The 18,597-nt window shown below is 71.1% G+C and overlaps 2 protein-coding genes across 2 annotated transcripts; one reads left to right on the plus strand and one right to left on the minus strand.

Annotated features, from left to right (window-relative positions):
• Window positions 1–5,748: 5,748 nt before the first annotated feature.
• LOC309684488 (transferrin receptor protein 2-like) lies at window positions 5,749–6,649 on the plus strand (the record flags this gene model as incomplete). The annotated part of the gene is made up of 2 exons (XM_082500390.1): window positions 5,749–5,922; window positions 6,413–6,649. Coding segments are annotated over exons 1-2 (300 nt in total), but the record flags the coding sequence as incomplete, so codon positions are not given.
• Window positions 6,650–9,120: 2,471 nt separating this feature from the next.
• On the minus strand, window positions 9,121–18,236 carry LOC309684487 (ephrin type-B receptor 4-like). The gene is made up of 10 exons (XM_082500389.1): window positions 18,075–18,236; window positions 17,240–17,339; window positions 16,654–16,703; window positions 16,114–16,227; window positions 15,198–15,445; window positions 14,059–14,277; window positions 13,074–13,223; window positions 11,837–12,030; window positions 10,585–10,749; window positions 9,121–9,354 (listed from the first exon to the last, which is right to left on the minus strand). Exons 1-10 carry the CDS (start codon window positions 18,214–18,216, stop codon window positions 9,252–9,254), a joined length of 1,485 nt encoding a protein of 494 aa, XP_082356515.1. The 5' UTR covers window positions 18,217–18,236; the 3' UTR covers window positions 9,121–9,251.
• Window positions 18,237–18,597: the final 361 nt, after the last annotated feature.

Genomic DNA, 18,597 nt, shown 5'->3' on the forward strand with positions numbered 1-18,597 from the left:
GGGGAGGGGCTGCATATAGGGGTCCTGGGGGGGGGAGGGGTCCCCTCGTGGGGGGGGAGGGTCCCTCCGGGGGGGGGGGGGAGGGGGGCGGGGTCTCCTTAGGGGGGGGGAGGGGAGGATGTGGGGGGTCATCTATGGGGGGCGGGAGGGGCAGGGCAATGGGGTCTCCTATGTGGGGGGGATGGGCGGGATGTGGGGGGGTCCCCCGGGGTGGGGGAGGGGTGAGGGGGTGTGGGGGGGGTTCCCCCTGGGCGGGGGGAGGGGCGGAGGGGCAGGAGGGCCCCCCCAAGCGCTGCGCCCACAGGTGGCGGTGGCGGTGGGGGCGGGGGCCATCGGGGTGCTGCTGTACCCCGACCCCCGCGACACGGCGGGGCCCGGGGGGGGGCCCGGGCTGGGGGGGGACACGGCCGTCACCGTGCACGTGAGTTGGGGGGGCGGGGGGGGGGGGGACACACGACACCCTCCGCCCGACCCCCCCCCGGGGGATGTTGGGGGCATTTAGTGGGGGATGGGGGAGTTTGGGGGGGGGGGGGGGGAGAGGGGGGGAGATTTGGAGGGGGGGGAGGGGGGGGATTTGGGGGGGGCAATTGGGGGTGTGGGGGTGGATGGGGGGGGCCTGGGGGGGGGATTTCGGGGTGTTGAAGGGGGCGGTGGGGGGGATGGGGGGGATTTGGGGGGATTTTCGGGGGCTGAGGGGGGTTGGAGGGGGTTGGGGGGGTTTGGGGGGGTTTGGGGGGGCTATGGGAGTTTGGGGGATCTGGGGAAAATTGGGGGGTCTGAGGGGGATTTGGGGGGGCTGAAGGGAGTTGGGGGGGTCTGGGGGGGTCTGGAGGGGATTTGGGGGTTGGGGGGGTTGAGGGGGATTTGGGGGGTATCTTGAGCATTGGGGGGGGCTGAGGGGGGTTGGGGGGGTCTGGGGGGATCTGGGGGTGCTGGGGGGGGTTGGGGGGGGTCCCCGTCCCTGACCGGTCCCCGCAGGTGCAGGAGGGTTTGGGGGACCCCTACAGCCGCGGGTTCCCCTCCTTCACCGGCCGCGCCCCCCCCGCCGCCCCCCGGGGCTGCCCCCCATCCCCGTCCACCCCCTCAGCGCCAACACCGCCGCCCGTCTCCTGCGGTACGACCCCCCCGGACCCCCCCGGGCCCCCCCCGACCCCCCCCCCAATGCCTGAGCCCCCCCGACCCCCCCAAGGCACCCGGGTTCCCCCTGACCCACCGTCACCCCCCGACCCCCCCCCGACATCTGGGGCCCCCCTGAGCCCCCCCCAGATGCTCGGGTCCCCCCAGACCCCCCTGGACACCCACCCCCCCCCCCGCCCTCCCGTGACCCCCACCCCCCACCCCCCCCAGACCCCCCCAGATGTCTGCCCCCCCCCCCCCGACCCCCCCCGGGACATTTGGGTCCCCCCCGACCCCCCCCGACATCTGGGCTCCCCCCACCCCCCCAGACCCCCCCAGATGCTCAAGTCCCCCCCGACCCCCCCCGGACACCCGGGGCCCTCCCCCCACCCCCCCAGACGTCTGGGCCCCCCTGACCCCCCCGACCCCTCCCGACATTTGGGCCCCTCCTGACCCCCCCACAGACCCCCCCCAGACGCTCAGGTCCCCCCAGACCCCCCCGGACACCCGCCCCCCTTACCCCCCCCCCAGCCCCCCCACACCCCCCCCGCAGCCGTCCGGGCCCCCCCCAACCCCCGAGTCCCCCGTGACCCCCCCCACAGCCGCCCCTCTCCCACCCCCACAGGGTGTTGGGGGGTCCCCCGGCGCCCCCGCAGTGGGGTGTCCCCCCCGGGGGGGGGCTGCAGTACCGGCCGGGCCCGGGGGGGGCGGCGGCTGCGGCTGAGCGTGGGGGGGGGGACGGCGCCGGGGACCCTCACCAGCGTCTTCGGGGCACTGCAGGGGCGGCTGGAGCCCGGTGAGGGGGCGTGGCCAGAGGGGGCGTGGCCAGAGGGGGCGTGGCCAAAAGGGGGAGGGGGGGCGGGGAGGGGGAGGGTCATGGTGGAGGGGGCTGCCAGAGGGAAGATTCATGGGGGGCGTGGTTAGGGGGGGCGTGGTTAGGGGGGGCGTGGCCGTTTTGGGTGTGGCTGGTTGGGGTGAGGTCATAGGGTGGGGGAAAGGGGGCGTGGCTAGAATGGGAGGGGCTGGGGGAGGGGAGGGACACATCATGGGGGCTGCCAGGGGGAGGAGCCACGGGGGGTGTGGTCTATAGGGCGTGGTCAAACGGGGTGTGGTCGCTTTGGGTGTGGCCAGTGAGGGTGAGGTCATAGGGGTGGGGACAAAGGGGGGCGGGGCTTGCGAGTGAGGTGGAGCTAAAGGGATGGGTGGGGCCTGGAGGAGGCAGAGGAGAGTGGGTAGGCGGGGCTTGTGGTGAGGAGGGGGCGGAGCCTGCCTGACCCCGCCCCCCCTCCCAGACTGTTACATCATCGTGGGGGCGCAGCGGGATTCGCTGGGGCCGGGGGCGGCGGCCTCGGGGGTGGGCACCGCCCTCCTGCTGGAGCTCGCCCACCTCTTCGCTGCCATGGGGCGGGACGGTGAGGGTGGGGCCGGGGCGGGGCCAGCAGGGGGCGGGGCCGTGGGGGTGAAAAGAGAGGGGCTTTAGCCCCCCGGACCCCCATGACCCCCCTGTGACCCCCATGACCCCCCGTGACCCACCTGACCCCTCATGACCCCTCTGACCCCCATGACCCCCCGTGACCCCCCATGACCCCCCTGTGACCCCCTGTGACCCCCATGACCCACCTGACCCCTCGTGACCCCTCTGACCCCCGTGACCCCCTGTGACCCCCGTGACCCCCCCATGACCCCTGTGACCCCCTGTGACCCCCCTGACCCCCTGTGACCCCCCCTGACCCACCTGACCCCTGTGACCCCCCATGACCCCTCTGACTCACCCGACCCCTCGTGACCCCTCTGACCCCCGTGACCCCCATGACCCCCCATGACCCCCATGACCCCTCTGACCCCCATGACCCCCCCCCCCCCCCCCCGCAGGGTTCCAGCTCCGCCGGACGCTGCTCTTCGTCAGTTGGGACGGGGGCGAATTTGGGCATTTGGGGGCCACTGAGTGGCTCGAGGTGAGGGCGAACCCCTCTCCCCCCCACCCCGCGACCCCTCCCCCCCCTCCCCCCTCCCCCCCCCCCCATGACCTTCCCCTCCCCCCCCAGGGGTACCCTGACCTCCTGCACACCAAAGTGGCCGCATACATCAGCCTGGATCAGGCCGTGCTGGGTGAGCCCCTCCCCCACCCCCAGGATGAAGGGGGGGGGGGAGGGGTATGAGTCCCCCCTCCCCCCCCCCCGCCCAAACCCCCCCAAACCCCTTAACCACCCCCCCATTACAGGTGACGACCGTTTGGTGGTCAAAACCAGTCCCACACTGGTCAACCTCCTGGAGAGCGCTCTGGGTCAGGTGGGGGAGGGGCTGGGGGGGGGTGGGGGGAGGGGGCCCGGAGCAATGGGGGGGGGGGGGGGGGGTGTCCCCCTCCCCCCCCCACTCATTCCCCCCCCCCCATAAGGTGGAGAGCCCCAACGAGAGCGGGAAAAGCCTTTTGGAGGCGGTGACGAGACCCGGAGGGCGTTGGGAGAGTGACGTGTGAGCGGGGGAGGGGCGGGGGGGAGGGGGGGGAGGGGAGGGGGGGGAGGGGAGGGCCTGCAGCCCATCCCCCTCCCCTATTCCCCCCCCCCCCCCCCCAGGATCCGGCCACTGTCCCCCGAAAGTGGCGCTTTCCCCTTCACCGCCGCCGCCGGTGTCCCGGCCGTGGAGATCGGCTTCGACGAGGTGCGGTGTCCCCGAGTGTCACCCCCCGTGTCACCCCCCCGTGTCCCCGAGTGTCACCCCCCCCCCATGACCCCATGTCACCCCCCCGTGTCCCCACGTCCCCCCCGTGTCCCCACGGACCACCCCCAATGTCCCCATCACGGACCACGTCACCCCCCTGTCCCCATCAATGACACCCCCATGTCCCCCAGATGGGCCCAAGTGTCCCCACGTCCCCCCCGTGTCCCCCCCGTGTCCCCAAGTGTCCCCCCATCCTCCTAATGCCCCCCATGTCCCCCCCGTGTCCCCATGTCCCCCCCGTGTCCCCACGGGCCATCCCCATGTCCCCTCAGTGTCCCCATCATGGACCATGTCACCCCCGTGTCCCCCCTGTGTCCCCATCACCATGTCCCCCCCCCATGTCCCCCCACCGACCGTGTCCCCCTGTCCCCATGTGTCCCCATGTCCCCCCCATGTCCCTGTGTCCCGCCCACGAACCGTGTCCCTGTGTCCCCATGTCCCCTCCGTGTCCCTTTGTCCCCATCACCACCCATGTCCCCCACATGTCCCCGTGTCTCCCCATGTCCCCTCCATGTCCCCGTGTCCCCCCCGTGTCCCCATGTCCCCCACCAACCGTGTCCCCATGTCCCCTCCATGTCCCTTTGTCCCCATCACCAACGGTGTCCCCCCCATGTCCCCATGTCCCCCCCACCGACCGTGTCCCCGTGTCCCCCCCGTGTCCCCATGTCCCCACCAACCATGTTCCCATGTCCCCCCCGTGTCCCTTTGTCCCCATCACCAACGGTGTCCCCTCCGTGTCCCCATGTCCCCCCCACTGACCGTGTCCCCGTGTCCCCCCCGTGTCCCTTTGTCCCCATCACCACCCATGTCCCCCCCATGTCCCCATGTCTCCCCATGTCCCCATGTCCCCCCCATGTCCCCATGTCCCCCACATGTCCCCGTGTCTCCCCATGTCCCCATGTCCCCCACCGACCGTGTCCCCATGTCCCCTCCATGTCCCTTTGTCCCCATCACCACCCATGTCCCCCACATGTCCCCATGTCCCCCCCATGTCCCCCCCTCCAACCGTGTCCCCATGTCCCCCCTGTGTCCCTTTGTCCCCATCACCAACGGTGTGCCCTCCGTGTCCCCATGTCCCCCCACTGACCGTGTCCCCGTGTCCCCCCCGTGTCCCTTTGTCCCCATCACCACCCATGTCCCCCACATGTCCCCATGTCCCCCCCATGTCCCCATGTCCCCCCCTCCAACCGTGTCCCCGTGTCCCCCCCGTGTCCCTTTGTCCCCATCACCACCCATGTCCCCCACATGTCCCCGTGTCTCCCCATGTCCCCATGTCCCCCCCGTGTCCCCATGTCCCCCCCGCCGACCGTGTCCCCGTGTCCCCCCCGTGTCCCCGCAGGCGCCGGGGGGGTGGTCGCGGGCGGCGCTGGGGACACGCGAGGACACGCTGGGGCGGCTGCAGGGGCGGCTGCGGGGGCGGCTGCCGGCGGTGGCCCGAGCGGTGGCCGCGGTGGCCGCACAGCTGCTGCTGCGCCTGGGCCACGACGCCCGCCTGCCCCTCGACCCCGGCGCCCTGGGCGACGCGCTGCTGCGGCGCATGGCACCCCTGCAGGTCAGACCAGTAGGGACCAGTACGGACCAGTATGGACCAGTATGGCGTGGGGAGGGGGCACTGGGGGACACCGGGGGACACTGGGAGGGTACTGGGGGACACTGGGGCTGCCCCTTGACCCCTGTGCACTGGGAGACATGCTGCTGTGCTGCCTGGTGCCCCTGCAGGTCAGACCAGTATGGCCCAGTATGGCCCAGTATGGCACGAGGAGGGCACTGGGGGACACCGGGAGGGCACAGGGGGACACGGGGGGACACTGGGACTGTCCCTGCACCCCTGTGCCCTGGGGGACGCGCTGCTGCGCCTCCTGGCGCCCCTCCGGGTCAGCCCAGTTTGGCCCAGTATGGCCCAGTATGGCCCAGTAGGTGACGGGGGCGTCCCCGGACCTCCCGCAGGGGCGGGGGCTGTCGCTGCAGTGTCTGTCGTCGGCGCGGGGGGAGGTGGTGCGGGCGGCCGAGCGGCTGCGCCGGGAGATGGCGGGTTCCGAAGGCACCAACGAGCGCCTCAACCGCGGCTTCAACGGCCGCGTCATGGCCGTGAGTGACGTCAGCGCTGGCCCCAACCCCGTCCTCACCCCATTGATGGTGTCCCCAACCCCGTCCCTGTCCCATTGATGGTGTCCCCACCCCATTGACCATGTCCCCAACCCCATCCCCATCCCATCCCCACCCCATTGACCACGTCACCATCAACCACATCCCCATCCCCGTCCCTGTCCCTGTCCCCACCCCATCCCTGTCCCATTGATGGTGTCCCCACCCCATTGACCACGTCCCTGTCCCCATCCCCACCCCATTGATGGTGTCCCCACCCCATTGACCATGTCCCCAACCTCATCCCTGTCCTTGTCCCCATCCCATTGACCACATCACCATCAACCATGTCCCCAACCCCGTCCCTGTCCCATTGATGGTGTCCCCACCCCATTGACCACGTCCCCGTCCCATCCCCATCCCCATCCCCACCCCATTGACCACGTCCCCATCAACCGTGTCCCCACCCCACTGACCGTGTCCCCGTCCCCAGGCGGAGGCCTCACTCCTGTCCCCCTTCGTGTCCCCTCTGGTCACCCCCTTCCGCCACGTGCTGCTGGGCCGTGGGGACCACACACTGCCAGCGCTGGTGGCCCGGCTGGGGAGGGGACACGGCCGGGGGACGCCTGGGGACAGCGGCCACCTCCGCCTGCGCCTGGCCCTGCTGGCCTGGACCCTGCAGGGGACGGCCGGGGCGCTGGCCGGGGACGCCTGGGACCGTGGGGACCTCTGGGGGCGGGGGGACAACGGGGACCGGGGGGACATCTGCGGCCACGGTGGCCTCGGGGACGTCGGAGAACGTGGGGACGATGGGGACGGTTGGGACCGTGGTGGCCCTGGGGACGCTGGAGACCATGGGGACAGCTGGGACCGTGGTGGTCTCGGGGACAAGGGGGACAGCTGGGACTATGGGGACACCTGGGACTATGGTGGCCTTGGGGACAAGGGGGACACCTGGGAGTATGGTGGCCCTGGAGACCATGGGGACAGTTGGGACCGTGGTGGCCTTGGGGACACTGGAGACTATGGTGGCCCCGGGGACACTGGAGACCGTGGGGACACTGGGGACGGTTGGGACCGTGGTGGCCTTGAGGGACAGTAGAGACCATGGGGGCAGCAGGGACCGGGGTGGCCTTGGGGACAGGGGGGACACTGGGGAAAGCTGGGATCGTGGTGGCCCTGGGGACGCTGGAGACCGTGGGGACAGCTGGGACCGTGGTGGCCTCGGGGACAAGGGGGACAGCTGGGACTATGGGGACACTGGAGACCGTGGTGGCCTCGGGGACAAGGGGGACAGTTGGGACTGTGGTGGCCTTGGGGACAAGGGGGACAGCTGGGACTATGGGGACACCTGGGACTATGGTGGCCTTGGGGACAAGGGGGACACCTGGGACTATGGTGGCCCTGGAGACCATGGGGACAGTTGGGACCGTGGTGGCCTTGGGGACACTGGAGACTATGGTGGCCCCGGGGACACTGGAGACCGTGGGGACAATGGGGACGGTTGGGACCGTGGTGGCCTCGGGGACAAGGGGGACAGTTGGGACTGTGGTGGCCTTGGGGACAAGGGGGACAGCTGGGACTATGGGGACACCTGGGACTATGGTGGCCTTGGGGACAAGGGGGACACCTGGGACTATGGTGGCCCTGGAGACCATGGGGACAGTTGGGACCGTGGTGGCCTTGGGGACACTGGAGACTATGGTGGCCCCGGGGACACTGGAGACCGTGGGGACAATGGGGACGGTTGGGACCGTGGTGGCCTTGAGGGACAGTAGAGACCATGGGGGCAGCAGGGACCGGGGTGGCCTTGGGGACAATGGGGACGGTTGGGACCGTGGTGGCCTTGGGGACAAGGGGGACACCTGGGAGTATGGTGGCCCTGGAGACCATGGGGACAGCTGGGACCATGGTGGCCCCGGGGACACTGGAGACCGTGGGGACAATGGGGACGGTTGGGACCGTGGTGGCCTTGAGGGACAGTAGAGACCATGGGGGCAGCAGGGACCGGGGTGGCCTTGGGGACACTGGGGATGGTTGGGACCGTGGTGGCCTTGGGGACAAGGGGGACACCTGGGAGTATGGTGGCCCTGGAGACCGTGGGGACAGTTGGGACCGTGGTGGCCCCGGGGACACTGGAGACCGTGGGGACAATGGGGACGGTTGGGACCGTGGTGGCCTTGAGGGACAGTAGAGACCATGGGGGCAGCAGGGACCGGGGTGGCCTTGGGGACAGGGGGGACACCTGGGAGTATGGTGGCCCTGGAGACCGTGGGGACAGTTGGGACCGTGGTGGCCCCGGGGACACTGGAGACCGTGGTGGCCTTGGGGACAATGGGGACGGTTGGGACTGTGGTGGCCTCGGGGACAGGGGGACACTGGGGCTGGTGGCGGCCGAGGGGACCCTGTGAGACGGGGACACGCCCCCTCCCCGGCCCCGCCCCCTCATTTGCATGGGGCGGGCGTGGCAGCCGCCGGCGCCGCCTTTATTGTCTCCGACTTCGGGGCACAAATTACCGCAATGGGGCAAAAAAGGGGCGACAAAACCAATAAAGGCACTGAGGGGGCCCCGCCCGCCCGCGCCACGCCCAATCCGGCTCCGCCCACTGGGACCACGCCTGCCTGGGCCACACCCACCCAGGCCACCCCCACACCGGCCACCGCCCGATCAGTCCACGCCCACTCCAGGCTCCACCCACTCGGGCCCCGCCCCACTTCAGGCCACACCCCTTTGGGCGCGGCCTTCCCCGCCCCCTCCGGTTCGCCGGGCGGGGCCGACGAGCCGCGACGTCATCGGGCCATTATGACATCACCAGGGAGGGGCGGCGCTGAGGTCACGGGCGGTGACATCACGGGCGGCGCACGGCGGGGGGTGGGGGGCGGGGTGGGGTTGGGGTGATGTCACGCAGCAGGCCCCGCCCACGGCCTCGCCTCCCCGCTGACATCACCAACCTGGAGCCCGCGGGCGGCGATGTCATCGGCGCGGGTGACGTCACTGTGACGTCACGGGGCAAAAAGTCATGCTGTGGGGTAACGGGGCGTGGCACGAGGCGGCCATCTTGGTTTGGCGGCCATCTTGGTTTGGCGGCCATCTTGTGGCGGCCATCTTGGTTTGGCGGCCATCTTGGTTTGGCGGCCATCTTGGTTTGGCGGCCATCTTGGTTTGGTGGCCATCTTGGTTTGGCGGCCATCTTGGTTTGGCGGCCATCTTGTGGCGGCCATCTTGGCCCGGCGGCCATCTTGGTGACTCAACGGGGGCCGAGCCCCTTGGAAGGGGTGGGTGGCGCCCCGGTGGCCATCTTGGCCCGGGCGGGGCCGCGGCGGGGGGGCGCTCAGAAGGGGGGGTCCCCCTTGGGGGGGCCGTGGAGGCTGCGGGCGCTGTCGAGGATGCGCTGCTGGTGGCCGGGCAGCGTCACCCCCATGCGCAGCAGGTCCCTGCGGGGGGGGGATGGGCGTCAGCGCCGCCTCCCGCGGCCCCCCCGTGTCCCCACACCCCCCTCCCACCCCCCCCACGTCCCCCCACGTCCCGTATCCCACATATCCTCCCGCACCCCCCAATGACCCCCCGTGTCCTCCTGTCCCCCATCCCCCATATGTCCCCCCACACCCCCCCCGTGTCCCCACATCCCCCCATGTCCCCCAATGACCCCACGTCCCCCCCATGTCCCCTAACGAACCCCGTGTCCCCCATAGCACCCCACACCCCCACGTCCCCCCACAGCCCCCCACATTCCCCCATGTCCCCTATACCCCCCATTCCCCCCATGCCCCCCTGTGCCCCCCCGTTCCCCCCGTGCCCCCCACATCCCCCTGTGCCCCCCATATCCCCCCATATCCCCCCGTGCCCCCCATGTCCCCCCATGTCCCCCCGTATCCCCCCATAGCCCCCCGTGCCCCCCGTGCCCCCATATCCCCCCATATCCCCCCATGTCCCCCATATCCCCCCATGCCCCCCGTTCCCCCCATATCCCCCTGTGCCCCCCGTATCCCCCCATATCCCCCCATGCCCCCCATATCCCCCCATATCCCCCCATATCCCCCCATGCCCCCCATAGCCCCCCATAGCCCCCCGTGCCCCCCATAGCCCCCCGTGCCCCCTGTGCCCCCCATAGCCCCCCATAGCCCCCTGTGCCCCCCGTGCCCCCCATAGCCCCCCATAGCCCCCCGTGCCCCCCATATCCCCCTGTGCCCCCCATATCCCCCCATGCCCCCCATGCCCCCCATGCCCCCCATAGCCCCCTGTGCCCCCCATAGCCCCCCGTGCCCCCTGTGCCCCCCGTGCCCCCCATAGCCCCCCGTGCCCCCCATGCCCCCCATATCCCCCCATGCCCCCCATGCCCCCCATATCCCCCCATATCCCCCCATAGCCCCCTGTGCCCCCCGTGCCCCCCATGCCCCCCATGCCCCCCATAGCCCCCCATAGCCCCCTGTGCCCCCCATAGCCCCCCGTGCCCCCTGTGCCCCCTGTGCCCCCCATAGCCCCCCATAGCCCCCCGTGCCCCCCGTGCCCCCCATATCCCCCCATATCCCCCCATGCCCCCCATATCCCCCCGTGCCCCCCTTGCCCCCCTTGCCCCCCGTGCCCCCCATAGCCCCCCGTGCCCCCTGTGCCCCCCATGCCCCCCATAGCCCCCCATAGCCCCCCGTGCCCCCCGTGCCCCGCACTCGCTGCGCAGCCGCGGCAGCAGCTCCAGACTGGTGACTCCGGCGCTGCTGAAGGTCTCTTCGTATCGGCCCAACTGGAGAGTGCGGAGCCATTCGCCCACGGAGGCGAAGGGGGGCCCGGGGGGGGCGGGGGGGCCGGGCTGCGCCAGCCGGGGGGGCGACGGCCTGTGGGGCACGGGCACGGGCTCAGCCCCACAGCGCCCCATAACCTCCACCCCATAGGGGACCCACACGTCTGGGGAACACCCTGCCCCATAGACAAGCCCACAAAGCCCCTGCCCCATAGGGGGCCCACGTGTCCGGGACCCCTACCCTTGGCCCCAGGTGTCTAGATCAGCCCCACAGCGCCCCATAACCCCCACCCCATAGAGGACTCACATGTCCAGGACCCCCACCCTTGGTAGATCAGCCCCACAGCGCCCCATAACCCCCACCCCGTAGAGGACCCACATGTCCGGGACCCCCACCCTTGGCCCCAGGTGTTCAGATCAGCCCCACAGCGCCCCATAACCCCCACCCCATAGAGGACTCACATGTCCAGGACCCCCACCCTTGGTAGATCAGCCCCACAGCGCCCCATAACCCCCACCCCATAGGGGACTCACATGTCTGGGACCCCCACCCTTGGCCCCGGGTGTCCAGATCAGCCCCACAGCACCCCATAACCCCCACCCCATAGGGGACTCACACATCCTGGGACCCCCACCCTTGGCCCCGGGTGTCCAGATCAGCCCCACAGCACCCCATAACCCCCACCCCGTAGAGGACCCACATGTCCGGGACCCCCACCCTTGGCCCCGGGTGTCCAGATCAGCCCCACAGCGCCCCATAACCCCCACCCCATAGGGGACTCACACATCCTGGGACCCCCACCCATTGCCCAGGGTGTCCAGATCAGCCCCACAGCGCCCCATAACCCCCACCCCGTAGAGGACCCACATGTCCGGGACCCCCACCCTTGGCCCCGGGTGTCCAGATCAGCCCCACAGCGCCCCATAACCCCCACCCCATAGGGGACTCACACATCCTGGGACCCCCACCCATTGCCCAGGGTGTCCAGATCAGCCCCACAGCGCCCCATAACCCCCACCCCGTAGAGGACCCACATGTCCGGGACCCCCACCCTTGGCCCCAGGTGTCCAGATCAGCCCCACAGCGCCCCATAACCCCCACCCCAAGGGCACGCAGCCCTCTGGGACCCCCCGGCCACGAACCCGGCCGCCCTGGGGCCCCCCCCCCGGCCCAGGCGCACCGGTGGGTGTCGGGGGCGGTGACGCGGAGGGCGGCGGGGTGGCGGATGAGGCGGTCGAGGGCGCTGACGATGTCGGGGAATCGGGGCCGCGCGTTGCGGTCGCGCTGCCAACAGTCCAACATGAGGCGGTGCAGCGCCATGGGGCAGCGCGGGGGGGGCGGCAGGCGGTAGTCCTGCTCGATGGCGTTGATCACCTGCGGGGGGGACACACAGGACGTGTCCTCAGGGGACCCACGCGGCCGGGACCCCCAACCAGGGGGCCATGGGTCTGGATCAGCCCCACAGCGCCCCATAACCTCCTGCCCCATGGAGGAGCCCACAAAGGCCCTGCCCCATAGCAGACCCAGGCGTCTGGGGGGGACCCAGATGTCCAGGGGACCCCCTTCCCCATAGAGGACCCCACAAAGGCCCTGCCCCATAGCGGACCCAGGCATCTGGGGGGGACCCAGATGTCCAGGGGACCCCCTGCCCCATAGAGGACCCCACAAAGCCCCTGCCCCATAGCGGACCCAGGTATCCAGGACCCCCAACCAGGGACCCACGGGTCGGGATCAGCCCCATAGCACCCCATAACCCCCACCCCACGGGGACCCACGTGTCCGGGGGACCCTCTGCCCCATGGAGGGTCTGGGGAATCCCTGCCCCATAAGGGACCCACACATCAGGGCCCCCCCAAACCCCCTCCCGTGGCCCCCAGGACCCCAGGGGACCCCCCGACCTACCGGGGACCCACATGTCCGGGGCAGCTGGGCCCCCTCCCGGCTGCCCAGGGCTAATTACCCCCTAATTACCCCCACCTGCCCCTAACGAGGCTCCAACAGTCTCTGCCCCACACCTGCCACCCGGACGCTGGGGGGGGGTCCCTCCCCGTGGCTCTGCCCCCCTCCTCCCCCCCCCAACACCTCCAGTGGACCCCCATAACCCCCCCAATACCCCCCCATGGACATCCCTCCCCATAACCCCCCCGTGGACACCCCCCCAACCCCCCCATGACCCCCCCCAATGAGGGACCAGGAGATGGGGACCCCCATAACCCCCCCATGACCCCTCCACGAACATCCCCCCCCCATGACCCCCCCCAGGAGGAACCGGGAGTTGGGGCCACCCCCATCACCCCCCCACGACCCATAAGGACACCGTTTGTCCTGGTGGGGACAGAGGGACTTTGGGGGGACCCGGACACCCGCGTGGTGGTCTCCCCCCATGTGTCCCCCCCCCCCGCGTCCCCCCGACTCACGTCCTGGTTGGACATGTCCCAGTAGGGCCTCTCCCCGAAGGACATCACCTCCCACAGGACGATGCCGTAGCTCCACGCGTCGCTGGCGGAGGTGAACTTGCGGAAGGCGATGGCCTCCGGCGCCGTCCACCGGATGGGGATCTTCCCCCCCTGTCCACAGAGGGGGGTCACGGGGGACACCGGTGGCCGGGGGGACACGGGGGGACATGGGGACACACCACACCCCCCCCCAAAACCAACCCCATCCCTCCAGGAGAACCCACCTCCTGAGGGACCCCCCTCGCTGGACGGGAGACCCCAAATCCTTGAGGGGCACCAACCGTGGTGGGACCCCAACCCTGGTGGGACCCCCAACCCTGGTGGGACCCCCAACCCTGGAGGGACCCCAACTGTGGAGAGACCCCAACCCTGGTGGGACCCCCAACCCTGGAGGGACCCCAACTGTGGAGAGACCCCAACCATGGAGAGCCCCAACCCTGATGGGACCCCAATCCTGGTGGGACCCCAACCACCAGGAGAACCCCAACGCTTGAGACACCCCAACCCCAGAGAACTTCAACCCTTGAGAGACCCCAACCCTGCTGGGACCCCAACCCCGGTGGGACCCCAACCCCAGGTGAGGACCCCAACCATGGGGAGCCCCAACTCTGGTGGGACCCAACCCTTGAGAGACCCCAACCCTGGTGGGACCCCAACCCCAGGTGAGGACCCCAACCATGGTGAGACCCAACCCCGATGGGACCCCAACCTTTGAGAGACCCCAACCGTGGTGGGACCCCAACCCTGGTGGGACCCCAACTGTGGAGAGACCCCAACCATGGAGAGACCCCAACCCTGGTGGGACCCCAACCCCAGGTGAGAACCCCAACCATGGGGAGCCCCAACCCTGGTGGGACCCCAACCCTTGAGAGACCCCAACCCTGGTGGGACCCCAACCCCAGGGGAGGACCCACTCCTGTGGGCAGCCCCCCCGTGCCCCCCTCACCAGGGAGCTGGTGTAGGTGGGGTCGGCCGAGCTCTCCTCCTCCAGGGCGCGGGAGAGCCCGAAGTCGGAGACTTTGCAGACCAGTTGGGCGTCCACCAGGATGTTGCGGGCGGCGAGGTCGCGGTGCACGAAGCCCGTCTCCGCCAGGTACCGCATCCCCGCCGCGATGCCCCGCAGCATGGCCACCAGCTGCAGCGTCCCCAGCGTCCCCACCCGGCCCTGGGGGGGGGAGGGCGGGGGACAGGGTCACCTCCCCTCGGGGAAGGGCGTCCCCCGTGTCCCCCTGTGTCCGCCGTGTCACCACGCCGCCCCCCGCGTCACGCGTGTCACAGATCCCACACGTCCCCTCGCGGTCCTCTGTGTCCTCCACGTCCCCCCACTGATGTCCCCCCATGGCCCTGATGCCCCCTGTGTCCCCCCACCCCCCCCATGTCCCCTCTCGTGTCCCCACGTCCCCTCTCGTGTCCCCACGTCCCCCCAGTGTCCTCCCCACGTTCCCCGGTGTCCCCACACCCACGGGAAGGGGTTGAGGGCACCGCTCTCCATGGACTTGATGAGCATCACGGTGTCCCCACCTCCCCGTGTCCCCCCTGTGTCCCCACATCCCCACGTCCCCAATGTCCCCGCAAGTCCCCAACGTCCCCCGATGTCCCCACGTCCCCCCTGTGTCCCACCATGTCCCCATACCCACAGGAAGGCGTTGAGGGCGCCGTTCTCCATCAACTCGGTGAGATCGTGGTGCCCCCACATCCCCACATCCCCACGTCCCCATATCCCCCCACGTCCCCAACGTCCCCCGACGTCCCCCCGTCCCCCCCGTGTCCCCCCGTGTCCCCGTACCCGCAGGAAGGCGTCGAGGGCGCCGTTCTCCATCAACTTGGTGAGATCGTGGTGTCCCCACATCCCCACGTCCCCATATCCCCCCACGTCCCCAACGTCCCCCGACGTCCCCCCGTCCCCCCCGTGTCCCACCATGTCCCCGTACCCACAGGAAGGCGTCGAGGGCGCCGTTCTCCATCAACTCGGTGAGATCGTGGTGTCCCCACGTCCCCGTATCTCCCCATATCCCCCCATATCCCCACGTCCCCCATGTCCCCAACGTCCCCCAACGTCCCCCCGTCCCCCCCGTGTCCCCGTACCCGCAGGAAGGCGTCGAGGGCGCCGTTCTCCATGAACTCGGTGAGGATCATGGCGGGGGCGCTGGCGGTCACCACGCCGCGCAGCCGCACCACGTTGGGGTGGGCGAACTGCCCCATGCGGGCGGCCTCCCCCAGGAAGTCGCGGCGCTGCCGCTCCCCCGCGCCGCCCTTCAGCGTCTTCACCGCCACCGGCGACTCGGGGCGCCCCGGCAGCGCCAGCCGCCCCCGGCACACCTCCCCGAACTCCCCTGGGGGCAACACGGGGGCACAGCTCACCCCGCGGCCCTCCCCACCGCCCCGAACTCCCCTGGGGACAAGGTGGGGGACAGCGGGGACGCCAGTGGGGACAGGGATGGGGACGTTGGTGGGGACATCAGTGGGGACACTGTGGAGGACGTGAACGGGGACATCGCGGAGAATATCAACGGGGACGTGAAGGAGAACATCGATGGAGACGTGAATGGGGGTGTCGTGGAGAACATCAATGGGGATATCACGGAGAATGTCAATGGGGACGTGAATGGGGACACCATGGAGCACATCAATGGGGACATCAATGGGGACATCATACGGAATATCAATGGGGACATCAATGGGGACATCATGGAGAACATCAACGGGGACGTCCCAGAAGATATCAATGGGGACGTGAATGAGAGCATCAATGGAAACGTGAACGGGGACATCAATGGGGACATCATGGAGAATATCAATGGGGACATGAATGAGAGCATCAATGGAAACATGAATGGGGACATGAATGGGGACATCAATGGGGACATCAATGGGGACATCAATGGGGACATGAGTTGGGACAGGGACAGAGCCACCATTGGGGACGCCGGTAGGGACACCCTTGGGGACACTGTTTGGGCGGGGGGTGTGGGCGGGGCCGGGCGGGGCCGGGGGACGTCACCTGCCCCGATGACCTCCTCGATCTTGACGCAGGCGACGTCGATCTCCTGCGCGAAGTCCCTCAGGGCCACCCCGGGGTCCTCGTAGGTCAGGGGGTCGATGTACAGCTTCCCGCCTGCCGCCATCGTCACCCGCCGTCACCCCCATCGTCACCCCCACCCCGGGGGACACCAGCCCCGCCCTCGCCCCCCTTACAGGGGACAGCGACACCGGGATGCCACCTTGGGGACATGGGGACACCGAGGCCATCCCCAGGGATGTGGGGACACGGGGACAGCGCCATCATCACCGTCACTGTCACCGGGGGGACACGGGGGCACCAGAATGCCACCACTGCTGCCGTGGGGACACGGGGACAGTGCCATCACTGCTGTCACCCGAGGGGTGGGGGGGACACCGGGGGGGTCACCACGGGGAGGGGGGGACACCGGGGGGACTCGGGGACAGCGGGAATGGGGACAGCACACCTCCCCCCCCCCCCCCGATGGGGACACGGTGGCGGTTGTCATCCCGGGGAGGGGGACGGGGAGGGGACACTCACCGTGGTGGCCGTGACGGTCCCCGTCCTCCCTGTGCCGGCGGCTGTGGCGCCTGAGGGGGGGGGACATGGGGACATGGGGACCCCCGAGAACCCCCTCAGCCCCCCCTCAGCCCCCCCAGGACCCCAGAGCCCCCCCCGGGACCCCCCAGGGCCCCCTGAGCCACCTCTCAGGACCCCCAGAGCCCCCTCAGCCCCCCCTCAGCCCCCCCAGAGCCCCCCCCGGGACCCCCTAAGCCACCTCTCAGGACCCCCAGAGCCCCCCCCGGGACCCCAAACCCCCCCAGAGCCCCCTCAGCCCCCCCTCAGCCCCCCCAGGACCCCCAGAGCCCCCCCTTGGGACCCCCCAGGACCCCCCGAGCTCCCTCAGCCCCCCCCAAACCTCAGAGTCCCCCCCGGGACCCCCCCAGAGCCCCCTCAGCCCCCCCCGAACCTCAGAGCCCCCCCCAGGACCCCCCCAGAGCCCCCTCAGCCCCTCCCGAGCCTCCCAGGACCTCAGACCCCCCCCCCAGGAACACACCCCTCCCCGAGCCCACTCACTCCCCCCCCCCCCCCCGAGCCCCCCCCGCCCCCCCCGGCCCCCCCTCACCGGAAGCAGAGGAGGGTCCCCGCCAGCAGCGCCAGCACCAGGAGCCCCCCCAGCGCGGCAGCCCCCGCCACCAGCCCCCCGGGCTCCCCCCGCGACCCCTCTGCCGGCAAACGTCAGTGCCGGGGGGGGGCCGGGGGGGCCCGGGGGGGTTATGGGGGTCCCACGGGGTCCCCAAGGGGTCCCGGGGGGGGGTTGGGGGGTCCCAAGGAAGGGTTATGGGGGTCCCCAGGGAGTCAGGACGGTTTCGGGGGGGGGCCTGGGGGGGTCCCAGGGGGTTGGGGGGGGGGTCGGGGGGGATGGGGGGGGCGAGGGGGGTTATTGGGTTCCCACAGGGTCCCCACTGGGTCCCGGGGGGGTGGGGGGGTGCGGGGGGGGATTATGGAGGTCCCAGAGGGTCGGGGGGGGGGTTGGGGGGGTGTCGGGGGGTCCCAGGGGGTTAGGGGGGGTGTCGGGGGGGCCTGGGGGGGGCAGGGGGGGGTTATGGGGGTCCCACAGGGTCCCAAAGGGGTCCTGGGGAGGTGGGGGAGTCTGGGGGGGGTTGGGGGGGTCCAGGGGGATTGGGGGGTCCCGGGGGGGTTGGGGGGGTCCTGGGGGGGCCCAGGGGGGATTGGGGGGTCTCGGGGGGGGTCCTGGGGGATTGGGGGGTCCCGGGGGGGCATGGGGGTTCCTGGGGGGGCCCAGGGTTCCTGGGGGGTCCCAGGGGGGAGTGGGGGGGTCCTGGGGGGCCTGGGGGGGTGGTTGGGGAGGGTTCTGTGGGATTGGGGTCCTGTAGGGGGGGTCGGGGGGGGCTCCTGAGGGATGAGGGGGTCTCGGGGGGGGGGCGGGGGGGTCTCACCGGCGCTCTGGGTGGTGACGGCGGTTTCGGGGCCGAAGTCTCCGTATCCGGCTTCGGAGCGGGCGCGGACGCGCACCCCATAGAGCCCCCCCCGGCGCAGCCCCCCCAGTTCCGCCCGCGGCGACAGCACCTTCAGGAACATGGGGGGGCCCTCACCCCCCCCCACCTGCGGGGGTCACAACTACCCCCCCGCCCCCCCACTTGCCCCAGAGCCCCCCCACTGCCCCCCCAAAGCCCTCCCAGTACCCCACAGCGACCCCCAATACTCCCCAGGGCCCCCCCCAATACTCCCCACCCCCCCCAATGCCCTCCAGGGCCCCCCAACACCACTCAGGCCCCCCCCAACACCCCTCAGGGCCCCCCCAATACTCTGCGCCCCCCAATGCCCCCCAGGGCCCCCCAACACCCCTCAGCCCCCCCCAATACTCCCCGCCCCCCCCAATACCCCCCAGAGCCCCCCCACTGCCCCCCAAAGCCCCCCCTCAATCCCCCCCAGGGCCCCCCCAACACCCCTCAGCCCCCC

Source organism: Vanellus vanellus, assembly GCF_965231255.1.
Source record: "Vanellus vanellus genome assembly, contig: HAP1_SCAFFOLD_2111, whole genome shotgun sequence".
NCBI classification, from domain to species: Eukaryota; Metazoa; Chordata; class Aves; order Charadriiformes; family Charadriidae; genus Vanellus; species Vanellus vanellus.